Raw genomic sequence first — 13,424 nt, 5'->3', positions numbered from 1 at the left:
CACTGGTAATCCAATGAAGACAGAAAAGCATGTCCTAGGCTTTTCTTCTTCACTCAAGCATTCAGCTGCTTGTTGAATGTACAACACTGCCATACAAATAGAGAGCAGGGAGGAGGAGTGTTTTTTGTATGTAGAACTCAGAGAGCTCAATCAAGAGAAGTTTTGGAGATGCTCTGGCCACAATATGCAAACATTCTCTGCCCTAGCATAGAGAACTGTCTTCTACTCTGAATGGCTTTTGGATGCAGTAACATGTGGCAAAACAGGTTGTATGTGAAATGCCTCACATTTCCTGTCTCCATGCTTCTCTCTCATGTCCAAACTAGAACTCTGACAGAGAGATGGGAGTTCTCACCTCTCTCCTCCTGCTCCAGCACTGTCAACTATAAGTACTCTCAACAAATTTTTAAGGCTTGTCAGAGAGAGTTGGTGCAGGGGTTCTCAAACTGATGGGTCACAACCCACCAGTCTGGAAAACCCTTCCTCTGCCCCCTTAAGGGGCAGGGCAGGGCATGGCAGTGATGCAATTGTCACAATCGTGTTGCTGCTGGGGCCAAAAGGGGGACTCTGTAGACTTACCTAAGACAGTACCAGCCTCTCGGGTGGGGGATGCGCGCGTGCGTGTGTGTGGAACCCTGCAGGGCTCCCTGTGCCTCAAAAAAATTAAAAATAGCAATTGCAACCCACTTCCGGTTTCGTGATCACAAACTACAAGTTGGTTCCTGTAGCAATTTTTAGTTTTTTAGAGGCTTAGAGAGCCCTGCGGAGGTGTTTACGGGGCTCCCTACATCCCCCTCCCCCCCAGAGACCAGTGCTGCCTTAGGTAACTCTGCAAAAACTCTTAGGCCCCGGCAGTGACAGCATCATGGCGACTGCATCATTGCCATCCCCCTCCCCCCACACGCACCTTGATTCTCAAACTCCCAGAGAGTTTGAGAACCACTGGCTTAGTGCTTTGCATGCAGTGAGTTTCAGTTCAATTCCTTGGATCTCCAGTTAAAAAGGAGCCCAGATAGTAGTACCGAATTTGGGAAATGTTTCTGCCTACCACTCAGAGAGCTAAATCAAGAGACGTTTTGGAGATGCATTGGCTGCAACATGCAAACATTCTCTGCCTTTTGCAGAGTGTCAATGGACAATATTAGGCTAGTTGGATCAAGAGTCTGACTTGGTAAAAGGCAGCAACATATGCTACATGAATTCATTTTAAGTGGAAAAGATTTATTTGATAAAAACAGGAACTCTGTGAAGCAGTACATTCAGAAATGTGAATTAATGAAATAGCTGCTTCCTGGTGCATGAACACCATTATTTCTATATTTACAACCAAGCATAACAGTGTTTCTCCCATTATACAGATGTGTGTGGCAAAGGTTGCACTCCTTCCAACAGCTTGCAAAACAACATGTGCATCACAGCTTTAAAGAACAGTCAAATTTCAATCAAACTCAGGTTCTTTCCACAGTGCAACAATACGCACACTAGCATCTACACAGAGGCCATTGGCATTCAAAAACATAAAAACAATATCGACAAAAAGAAGAGACTCTCAGTAAAAGCAATGCCTGGCTTCCGGCACCAAAATACACTAGAATAAAATACTTTGAAGAGAGACCTGCATAGTGATGATGAACAGGCGAAGAGTGCTAGTATGCCTTTAATAATTTAGGGCCCAATCCTGAACAGTGCAGGCTGGCTAGTGCTGGGCTACTGCTGGGCGGCCATCAGAGCTCCGCCACTCACGGACTGCCGAGCAGCAGAAAGGTAAGTGGAGAAGTGGGGGGAGGCAGGGAGGAGGTGTTCCGGGGAGTGGGAAGGGGGGCAAAGGGAAGGGAGAGGGCAGGGAGGAGGTGTTCCGGGGAGGAGGAGGCAATCCAGGGGAGGAACTGGGGTGGAGGAAGGCAGGTTCGGTGGAGCAAAACTCCACTGGATCCAGAGCCTCCGTGTTCGGCTCGCTGCCCTACATGGAGGCTCTCGATTCAATGCCGACCTTATGGTTGGTGGTGAATTTAGCCCCATTGCGGGGCTACTCGCTTTACCTGGGGGACGGGAAGAAAAGTCCTCTTCTCCCAAGGAGCCGCTGGTGGCTGCCCAGAGCACACAGGATGTAGCAGTGGCCCGCCACTGCAACTCCGCACCCCGGGCAGCTCAGGATGAAAGACAACATAGGGGTACATACCCTGTAAAGAAACATTTCAGTCATAACTATTAGTCAAAAGAAGTTATTTTGCTTGCTTCATACCTGAAATATTTATTGATCCATTTGGATTCCAGGAAGAATGGAACCAACTTATCTCTCCATCTGTGCAGCAGCTCAGCTCTTTTGGTTTCCCATCACATGCAATCTCAACATCCTCTGATGGCACGATTTTGATTGGAGAGACTGTAATGCTTTTGTCATCTTGGTATATCAGTGGCACGCTATTGGCCTGTTTTGTAAACATGCAACTATAATTACCTGCAACAAAACAAAAATGTGTTGTGGAGGGAAACATTCTCATATTTCTCTGAAGCAGTTAAACCACTCTGTAATCAACAGCATGTCTCAGCTCCTTAAATGAGCTGTTATAACACTATAACAGGCCTGAGTGAAAACACCCTAAATCTTGGCAAAATCTTTAAATATGCTTTCCTTTAGAGCAACATTTCTCAAACTGTGGGTTGGGACCCACTAGATGGGTTGGGAGCCAATTTCAAGTGGGTTGCACAGCAACTGGTGCAACTGCCATTGAAAACACAGAGCTGAAAATACAGGGTACTGTAAACCCTGTATACAGAGTGCAGGGTATACAGTTGCTGAACAGGGCAGGGTCCCACTTGGAACGAGGCAAGGTGAATTTCCCTGAATATGTGGAAAGATGGGATGTTGGAAAGGGGGAGGGCTGTGTGGTTGAAGAAGGATCAAAGTCTGCATTCTGCTTTGAACTGGAATGTTTGAATTCCAAGCTATGCAAAATAACAGCAGGAGAGTGCTATGTACCGTATTTTTCGCTCCATAAGATGCACCTGACCATAAGATGCACCTATTTTTTAGAGGAGGAAAACAGGAAAAAAAATATTCTGAACCAAATAGTGTAATAAAATATTTAATAAACTATAACAGAATAACATTTGAACCATCCCCCCCTTCTTAGGGTGAATGGGATCATAAACTGGCATGAAGATCCCGCCCTTCATTAAGGTCCCCAACGTGCACTCTTTTTTGCAGTATTCGCTCCATAAGACGCACACACTTCCCCCCCACTTCTGGGGGGGAGTGCGTCTTATGGAGCGAAAAATACGGTAATAGGACCTTTGGCTGAACACAGCTTAGGTTTGATGCCTAAATTAATTATGTGACTTCACTTGACATCATGACATCACTTCCCGGTTAATTCTGGTGGGTCCCAACAGACTGTCATTCTAAAAAGTGGGTCTCGATGGTAAAAAGTTTGAGAACCACTGCTTTAGAGTGTATCCATAAACTGAAAAGCAAGGACAGCACGAAATCAAAATGAAGGGGGATGGAGAAGGAAGCAAACAGATGCTCAGAATAGAAGTTTTTTATTAATGGTACACATGGGAAGTATATGCAAATCTGTGATTCACACTTTAGTAAAATCAGTTATAAGCATACATATGTTTTTGGGGCAGAAGGCTGCTCTTCTGCCCCACATGCGTTGGGCACATGTGGAGTCTTAAAGTCACTGCATTTGCTTTGGACCTATATTTGGACCTGTATTTTCAATCACTATTTCACATTGCTATTTCAATTCACAAAAGGATTAGCAAATCCTATTATAACTGATTCCAAAGCAGCATAGTTCTTCTTAGCATGATTGAGACCACATGGTGGCAGCACAAGAAAATCTGTGCCTAAAACCTGTGCCTATAGAACAGTGGTTCTCACACATTCAGCACCCACTTTTTCAGAATGAGAATCTGTCAGGACCCACTGGAAGTGATGTCATGACCAGAAGTGACAACATCAAGCAGGAAAATTTCAGCAATCCTAGGCTGCAATCCTACCACACTTACCCAGGAGTCAGTACCATTTACTATCATTGTTAAAAGAATATACATAGTAGCTGCTTATAAGTATAGTTCTGTATCATGGCAGCATCCATGGTGCTGAGCTCCATCACTCCCACCCCTCCCACCCCACTCCCTTTGCCCCACGCCTTCGCCCTGCCTTCCCCCTACCCTGGAATGCTTCCCTCCACGTCCCCATTCACCTCTCTGCCATCCGGCACTCGCCTGGAGATACAGACAGCGGCAGCCTGTCCTCCGCCCAGTGCTGGCTCAGCGCAAGCTGGCTTTGAGCCAGCAACCGAGCTGGCATGGAGGAAAGTGTCACAGGCATGCCTTACAGTATGTTTGCGACACTGTGTGCCAGTGCTGAGCTGGCGCAAAACATTCTGAATCAGGCCCTCAGGGAGCTACAGGATAACGAACCAGTCAGAACAGCAAGAAAGGCTCACATCACCAGAAGGCTAGTGTGGATCATGTGGTGCCATGTAACCCCCTATAAAATATCCCAGAACAAGCTTGCTCATTAGCCTGTTCCCTGTGATTTTCTCTTCACTTTGTCCACCCCCTCCTGCCAATCTCCATCTTGACAAAAGATGGTTCCAACATTTAGACTGACCACTAGTCTGACTCACAATAACTTTTCTTATACTCTTGTGTATAGATTTATATGCTTTTCTGTGCAGAATTACCGGTCTCGTTCAATGTAATGCTTGCAATTTTCAGTGTTGAAGTTGACGTTCCATCTAGAACTCCACTAGTTATCGAGTGCCTGCTGCTGCTGGAGACTAAATGTTCTGCAAGGTACCAGCTCACATTGTTTGAAACTTGATTCAATTCACATCTTATTGTTATTGTATCACCTTCGAAAATGGAGTCCGGAGAAACAGACATCTGTATGTCACCTGGCATGACAAAAAGAGAAGTTTTCAATACCAGTGGGGAAACAGCAATATTCGCTCATCCTTTTGAAAACTGAGTTGAAGAATCTGGATGTGGCATTTGACTGCAAAGGGTACTGCAGCCAAAGTGGAAATATCTTCCTTTCCTTTAGGGGGTGTAATGGATCCCAAATTTGGGACTGGAACATTGGACTAGTAGGAGTGTTCTTTCTCATCAAAAGTAAATAGGATATATGGACACATTCCCAGACTCTGGGAGAATGATATGGAGGCTCTTACAGTAGGGTTCTGCATTTTAAAAAACACCTCTTTTTTAACCTCTAATCTTGTTCATGTCTATATGTCTTTGTGGATTCTGTTTGCATTGTCACATAAAGCATCAGTTTTCATTTGATTCATCTAATTTTCCTCCCAATAACTTCAGTGGCAGAATTGCTTCTCCTGCCCTTAAATTTAAGTTTTCCAACCAATCTACATAAAATCTGATAACATTTCGAAGCTCCACCACAGGATTGCACCAGCACCAAAGACACTGAAAAGAGCACACCTGCTAGAAGCTTCCCCTTGATTTCAATAAGAGAACCAACTCCAGCTCTCCTCCATGTTACCGGACAGTTTTTTTAACTTTGTTCCTCTGAACAATAGTCCTAACATGCAAGAAGAATCAATAAATAGTTTGGAATAGACTCTTGGGATGAGTGTTTTACTTGTTTTGCAACAAAAGTATCAAACTAAACAGCACAAACAATAAAGCCTCTAATATGCCAGAAAGATGGAAAAAATGAGGGAGGATGGTGGCGGGTCAGTGGATGATTGATTAATAAACTGCTTCAGACAGCCAACTGAAGACCAAAGGAAAGCCCCTATAAACAAGTCCTAATCATGTTTTGAAAAATATACTATAGTATTCATTCTTGCAAAAGGTATATATGAAAAAGGTAAACAGGATAAAACTCTGAAGATTAGGCTGTGCCATGTATATGCCACAGGTGGAGGTGTGCTTTCTCTTTTGAATCAGAAGGGGGCAGGAGGGTTGGCTCAGTGGTAGAGCTGCCGCCTTGTATGCCTGATTATCTGAGGCCCACGTGCCACTTGTCTTCCCCCAACCCCCAAACAGTTCAAAACAACCAGAAGTATCTGAGAACTAACAACATGCTGATACGCTGACTCTCGGTGACAAAAAGACTTGCTGTAAAATTGAGTGTGGGAGGTGAAGTGGCCAGAGAGAGGCCAGGCTGAGAAGGAATCCTGCTGGAAATGAAGAGTTCTATGAAAAATTAGAACTATTGTAAAAATCCCTAAGGGGGTTTAGAAGAGCCTGCCTATGTAAATCGCCTTGGATTAAAGTATGAGGAGAAATCTGACGACCAAGAAAGGCGGTATATAAATACCTGTATCATCATCATCATCTGAGTAGGCCACCAATCCTGGTTAAAACCAGAGCACATTGGGAGAAAGAGATTCATTCTCCCCATATGCATTGACACCCCCCTCCCCAAATCACCCTGCTGAAGCAGCAATATGCTCCCGAAGTGACATTTCTGCTTCAAAGACAAATTGCTGCTTCAGCAGCAGTGGGGGGGGGGGGGAACACATAAGGAGGAAAAAACCTCCCCCTCCCCACAAGCTCTGGTTCTAACTGAAAGTGTCAACCCCTGGAGCTTTAAAGGAAAAAGGAAGGTGGTTGGAAGCCTACATCCAGAATGCATTTTTTTTGGCTTCTGCAGTTTGGCCCTAAGAAATGTATTTATAGAATAAAAAGTCAAAACAGTACCAAAAATGTATATGTTGATTTTGCAGACTGAAAAGCATCAAACGGAACTGGTAATATTTCTTTCCTCACCTTGCATGGGTTCAGTCCAAAGCCATTCTATGTCTGAGGTATTGCCTCACACTGTCACTTTGTCCAATTTTTTAATCTCTGGTGCTTAAAGCATACCATGTTTAGGACCCCTCTCTCAAATTTCCTTCCTTTCCTGCAGTTTCCTCTTCCCCTTCAATCCCAACCTTCCTCCTGTGCTCATCCAAACCTTTCCCCTCCATTGCTCATCTCCTCACTCCTGTTACTCTCCTCTCAGTCTTCCCACTCCTGATAGTTCACCATTTGGAAAGGCAGGATAGGACCAGAAAACAGAACAGGGAGGAGTAGAGTAGTGCCCACTCTGGTTAGAGAGCCACCACTCTATTCCTCCTTGCTTCCTTTTTCCTGGTTAGAGAGGACCAGTAGCAGAGATGGAGACTCTGGCAATTGCCACCACCACTCAATAACAGCAAGGGACAGTGGAAGTAAGGAGACAATGGATGGGTGTAAACTGTCTGTGCCCATGTGCTGCCCGAGGTAACACATCAAACGTCATTAGCTGGCTGGTGTTGCCCTCTATCCAGATTGGACCAAACCCAACTAGAACGAATGAAAAGAAGTTTTTGTTTTATTTTTTTCAACTATCCCTCCCCACAGCCACTCAGTGATTATGACTGGAGCTCTGTATCTTAAGAAGCCCTCTCAGACCAGAGGCAGTCCTGAAATCTCCTGTGCCTGGGGCCACCTCTGCCTTTGTCGCTCCTTGACCCAGAAGAAATTGCGGTGATATCATCATCATTGCAATTACTTCCACGTGGCTGTCTCCTCTGTTCGCCCTCTGAAAGAAAAGGGGGAACGAAGGAGGCAGCCTAGGCTCTGCCAGGGTAGAAGAGGACAGTGGAAGGCAGCGCGCACCTCCTCCGAATTTGGAGAAGACACATGCCACTTCTTAGGTCCTGATGGAGCCTTCCGCACCGCTTGTAAGCAGCATGAAGGACTCCACTGGAGTGTTTTGGGACCACTGGAAGTGGTACCCAAGACAGGCGAGCACCACTTCCAGGAGCCGGGCAGTGCTTGCCTTTCAGGCACAGCTTCCAGTGGCCCCCAAGGGCTCCAATGGAGCCATTCACACCACTTACAAGCAGTGTGAATGGCTCCGTCAGGGCCTGAGAAGCAGCATGCGTCTCCACCAAAATTGAAGGCAGCATGCACCACTTCCGCACTGTTCTGAAGGGTGCCCCGCTCCCCTTTCCTTAAAGGGGGCAGCCCTCAGATGCAGCTTGGAATCGTGCTGAGTGGCTGCAGGAGCACGGCCACTCTTGGTGCAGTTCCCCACTGATCTGAGTGGCGCTGCCCTCTTCTCCCCTTGAAGGGGAGGGGGCAGCCCTCAGAGCGGCGCTGCTCCCTGTGTGCTGTCACTAGGCTGCCCCTCCTCCTTTATAAGAGGAGAGGAGAGGGGAGCCCTAGAGCGTTTGCATGCCAGGAGTTGCAACTCCCAGAGCACTGATGCTCTATGATGCCCTTTTCCTCTCCTCTTAAAAAGGAGGAGGGGAGGGTGGCGGCCCAGTCCAATGTAGAATCGCTGCCGGAGAGACAGTACCTCACTGCCTCTCTGGAAGTGATTCTGGCCTATCCCTCCTTTATCAGGAGGAGGGTGTTTTGTTTTTAAACAAAAGAAGCCAGTGGAGCTGCTGGCTTCTTTCACTTAAAAAAAAATGACAAAACAGGTGGCAGGGGGACAAGGTTGGTGGTGGCACCCCAGAGGGTCGGTACCCGGGGTATTTACCCCTTTTGCCCCTCTCTAGGTCCACCACTGTCTCAGATTCAAATTTTGCTTCATCCTGCTTTTTCTCCACTGTCCCTCTATGGCTATGGATGCCAAGCAGAATGAAATGGGTCCTGTTCTTGGCATTTAGCATTCATTGCAAAACAAATGCACATCCCTAAAATAAACTTATCTTGAAGAAGATACCTATATATCTAATGGAACAAGTTACTTTCATGCAAATATTGGGGAAACCATCTGTTGGCTTGGTAGAAGCAGAGCATTAAGGGTCAAAACATAATCCTAAAAACACTAACTTCCGTAATAGAGTTTTTTTTAAACAGAAAGTTGCAAGTGGGGGGGGGCAACAAAGTGGGGGGCAAACAAAACTGCCTGAAACTGTGGGTGAGGGGGCTGGAGGTGAGGGGGTGTTACTTTGCCTTCACCACGATTTCAATGTGCCCCTTTCACACTATTTTTAGTGAAATCCAGCTGGACAGCTTTGTTCCTTAAATGGTGGAGGGGGGCACAATTGGGACTGGCACTGTGATGGGGCAAAAGTACTGAAAGTTTTAGTACTTCTGCCCCATTACAGTTTTAATCCCAATTGGTCTAAAAGCCACCATACCCACCCCCGCATGGTTTCAGATTGTTTCATTACTCCGCCCTATGTTATTTATTTTAAAGCAGAGGTGTCCAAACTTTTTGGCAGGAGGGCCATATCATCTCTCTGACACTGTGTCAGGGGCCAGGAAAAAAAAGAATTTTACATTTCAAATTTGAATAAATTTACATAAATGAATATATTAGAGATGGAACTTATATGAATGAATGTAGGTCTTTCAATAGCTCAAGGCCTATAAAAGGTCTTGCACAAAGCAAGGCCTGCCTTTCCTTTGCTGTCACTGCTGCATCACAGATGTGAAACAGTAAGCAGTAGAGGGAGCTCTCGTCCCACAGCTTATGCAAGAGCTTGAACAGTTGACTGTCACGCTGAGAGCAGTTGTGTCAGGCCAGCATGGGCTCCAGCAAGTATCCGGAGGGCCAGAGGCTCATTGGAGACTGGGGGTTCCCTGTGAGCCGAACTGGGAGTCCTTAAGGGCTGCAAGTGACCCCAGGGCTGGGGTTTGGGCACCCCTGTTTTAAAGTAACAACCCAGAATTTTAACATAAGCATTTCAATTAATAACTAGTTCACCCAAGCAGCCGTGACATGTAAAAGTGATGTAGCAACATTCTAGAAGTTCTGTACAAAATTGGTTGGTGTATATTGAGGTGTATATTGAGGTGTTAAAGGAGTGGAAGTGTGTTGGTACAAATAAACCAATAATATACATTACAGCAAGTAGATATTCCACATTACCTTTGATTACTTCTGAATGTCTTGTAAACGAAGAGGTTATTAAGCTATAGGTGGGACTTAAGGCTTCAGCTACTTTTGTACTTGCACTGAGAACTGGTATACTCCTTGCTGCATTTACAGCAAATTTAACAATGACACTTCCAGGCCTATGCAGACAAGATATTAGAAACTGTTATTTTATGTTCATTATATAGTAAATGATACTTCATGGTTTTTATATACAATGATTTGAATGCTTAAAACAGAGGTTCCCAAATTGGGACATCACAATGTCCCAGCCAGGAAAACTCTATTGCTCCTTAAGGGATGGTGTGACAGCAATGGCAGCAACACAATCACCATGACTGTGCTGCTTACCAGGGGAAAGGGTTTTTTTTTTAAAACTTACCTAGGGATCACCATGGCTCTCAGGAGGTGTAGAACTGAACAGCCCTATGTAGGGCTTCCAGGCCCAGGATGGAAGGTTAGGATACAGTGGAGGCCTGCTCCGTCATCACCGCCTCCTTCTCCTCTCCCTCTGCAGGCCTCTGTGAGACTCCAAAGGGCTGTAAAAGGCAAAAACAAAAACCACTTATGGTTTTTTTACAGCCCTTTGGAGACTCACGGAGGCCTGCAGAAGGGGTCACAGGCTCCCCAGATCCTCTGGAGAACCACTGTGACCCCCAGTTAAGTTAAAAAATCTCTTTCCCCCAGCAGCAGTGTTATTGTGGCAATCATGTTATTGCCGCCTCCCCACCCCTGCAAACACTTTGTGGTTCCCAAAAACTCAATAGTATTAAGGGGAAGGCAGTAATATACTAGTTCCACCCTCAGTCTGTTCTAAAATTCCTTTCATCTCTGTGACAACCACCAGAAAAGCAGCTGTGCCATGGCTAGGAGTATTTGAAAATGGTTTTATTTTTTCACAGTTTGTGATGAAAACGGCAGAAAGCAGTGTTTTTATTCTCTTATTCCAAGTTCTCATTTTTAATAATTTCAAATGCGTTAAGAGTGCACTAGGTAGGTGATATAGTGTCAGCAGATTCAGCCACTGTATTATTTCTAACTGGAAAAGTAACCTTTTAATTTCTGATAAATATCTTAAAACACCAAAATGTGCTGTTTTCTGCTTTTATTCGGATATCTTAAAACACCAAAATGCAGTGTTTTGTGTTAACAAAAACAAAAAACAAAAAAAAACACCTCTAGCCATGGCCAATGACTAGCCAAATAAAAGCTACTCATAAAACACAGTGGCTATGTAATAGTTTGTAAAGCTATTTATTATATAGCCTTATCACTTCTACTGCTGTATATAGTTATATGTATATAGTTATGATCCTTATGATTAGGGTGTTTGTTTCGGTGACCAACACAGAATGCAAAATAATGAGAATTTCTGCTCAAATCACAATATAAAATGATTAAGATCAAAACACGAAAAACCACTCATTTCATGAAATAACAACAATAAGAATTTGGATAAAAACACATAACACCAAAATTTACTATTTTAATGAAGAAATTTTGGAAAAAATATCACCAAAGAAAAACCTCTACTTATGATGTATTACAAGTTTGCCTGTGCATTATAAAAGTTGCCATTCCTTTGCTCACAAAATAACAGGTAACAATAAACATAAATTACGTTGCAATAAATATACTGTCAAATATAAATCAGGTTTTTTTGTCTTTGCTCACAGATAACATACCTCCCTGCCCCTATTTTCTTCTGATTTTTCTTCACAAAAAGACACTTAGTACTCTGTTAAAATTTTATTTTTACTTGTGATTTTGTTGGTAATCTGCTTAGTATTTAATAGTTTTAAAGACAGTACTACACATATTTTATAATAAAGTTAATGGGCAACCCAATCCTATCATGGCCGCTGCCCCATGAAACTGGTGCTGAAACAGCCGCTGCTATATTCCATGGGGAAAAGAAGGCAGCCAGAGAAATTCTCAGCATTAGGGAAAATTGAGTTCCCTTACCATGTGTCAGGCCCCAGCAGACACTATGGGTCTACTTGCATCTGTGCCAGCTACTCAGTTGGCTGCAGAACCAAGGAGACCCACGTATGGCTCTAAGGTATAGGAGGGGGAATAGGATTCAGCAGCAGCCTCTGCTGCCATAACCACCCCGCTCCTGGGCTTGAATCCCCCCCCCCAGACAACCCTCCCTTTTTCAATTTCGCTCCTTCCTGTCTTGCCCCTGCCCCACAATGCCTACCCACCGCTTGGCAGAATACTAGCTGCTGGTGGCTTCCAGCAGTCATTCCACTGGCACAGAGGCCCAGCACTGACTGGCAGTTGCCTCCCCAATGGCACCCTTCCTCTCCCAGCTGCTGTGACATGGCATGTTTGCAACAGCCATCGCCAGGGCAAGCGCACCAGAATCCAAAAAACTATAATTAAACTATGAGATCAACATGGTATTCTAGTCTCTCGCATAATCCTCTCCAGTGTAATGGGGAAAAAGGCCGAAGTGTTCCATACCTGAACCCTGTAACTGTTGCGTATCTGAAGCCTGGTAAACAGCGGTAGCCATTGTTAAACTGAAAAAGAAAGTTGTATTCAGGAGACATTCTGCCCCAGAAAGGCTTCATGCACAAACACCCAACTGGAAGTTCTACCTCACCACCCGAACAGGGGGAAAAAGCCCAATGCACCCCACACAGCCTAAGCAAAGCGGGATGGAATTCCATTCCACCACATATTGATGATGCATCCCTGTCTCATCCTTCCTGACCCTTCAAGAATTAGCATGTGTCTCTGCTAACAATTGAATTGTCTAACCGTCCCTTCCTTTTATGACAGGTCATAGCAGGGAGTGTTTGCTCCCTGTTAAGTGAAGGCTAGAGACCCCAACCTTTGCTGCTACTGGCCAAATACTCATCTGAATTCCATCTGTTTTTTAGGACTGCAGTATTGCCACAGGGGACATAACATTAGTAGTCTGCAGAGTTCTACTGAAGCTTGGTAATGTTCCAAGCCAGTGCCACCATGATCTGTCTCCAAGAGGACACTACTGTTGGACTTGGTACAACTCCATCTCTGTCCAGAGGGGGCAGGCTGATGTCCAAAAGGGGCAACTCATATCCTGAAACCTTTCTACCTGTTCTCTCTCTGATCCTTGCAGGGTGTGGCCTTAACCCTATTTCCTTTGCTTATCCTGTCAGCACATCCCCTTTTGTCTTCTAACCACTGACCTGATAAGATATGCACAACAAGTGCTCTGATGTCTCCGACATCTTAAGCACACCATACTCAGGGCCTTGTCATCTCTAAGTGTTAGTTGAACCAGTAGTGCAGCTATGGAGGGGGGGCACAGCACTAAGTTTTGCAGCATTGCTTTTCTCTTGTTGTCAGGAATGGCTTTGATAGTTAGGAGGAGCAGCAGCTTACACGGCACGTTGAGGCACCCTGCAAAACTTGCGCCCCCCCCCCCAGCCATGTTACTGAGTTGAACCTCTGATCCAAATCAGATGCTATAAATATGCATCTGATGGAACTGCGAGTAAACATTTCTTCTTTTGAAACTTCACCAAGCCTCTGCCTCATGTGTCTACCAGCAACTGCATGTACATTCTGGTGGCACTGTTCTCCT

At 44.9% G+C, this 13,424-nt stretch overlaps 1 protein-coding gene across 1 annotated transcript in view; it reads right to left on the bottom strand.

The window, feature by feature from the left end:
* Nucleotides 1-13,424, bottom strand: part of ADGRF5 (adhesion G protein-coupled receptor F5) — a 54,284-nt gene that overhangs the window by 26,084 nt on the left and 14,776 nt on the right. Inside the window, exons 6-9 of the mRNA XM_066637839.1 lie at nt 12,314-12,372; nt 9,834-9,984; nt 4,701-4,902; nt 2,243-2,458 (exon numbers count right to left, since the gene is read on the bottom strand). Of these exons, the coding sequence (XP_066493936.1) occupies nt 2,243-2,458; nt 4,701-4,902; nt 9,834-9,984; nt 12,314-12,372 (628 nt within the window). The remainder of the gene's footprint in view (nt 1-2,242; nt 2,459-4,700; nt 4,903-9,833; nt 9,985-12,313; nt 12,373-13,424) is intronic.

Source organism: Tiliqua scincoides, chromosome 1, assembly GCF_035046505.1.
Source record: "Tiliqua scincoides isolate rTilSci1 chromosome 1, rTilSci1.hap2, whole genome shotgun sequence".
Classification (NCBI taxonomy): domain Eukaryota; kingdom Metazoa; phylum Chordata; class Lepidosauria; order Squamata; family Scincidae; genus Tiliqua; species Tiliqua scincoides.
Note: the sequence above shows the minus strand (reverse complement) of the source record. Positions and strands in the feature narration are given on the sequence as shown.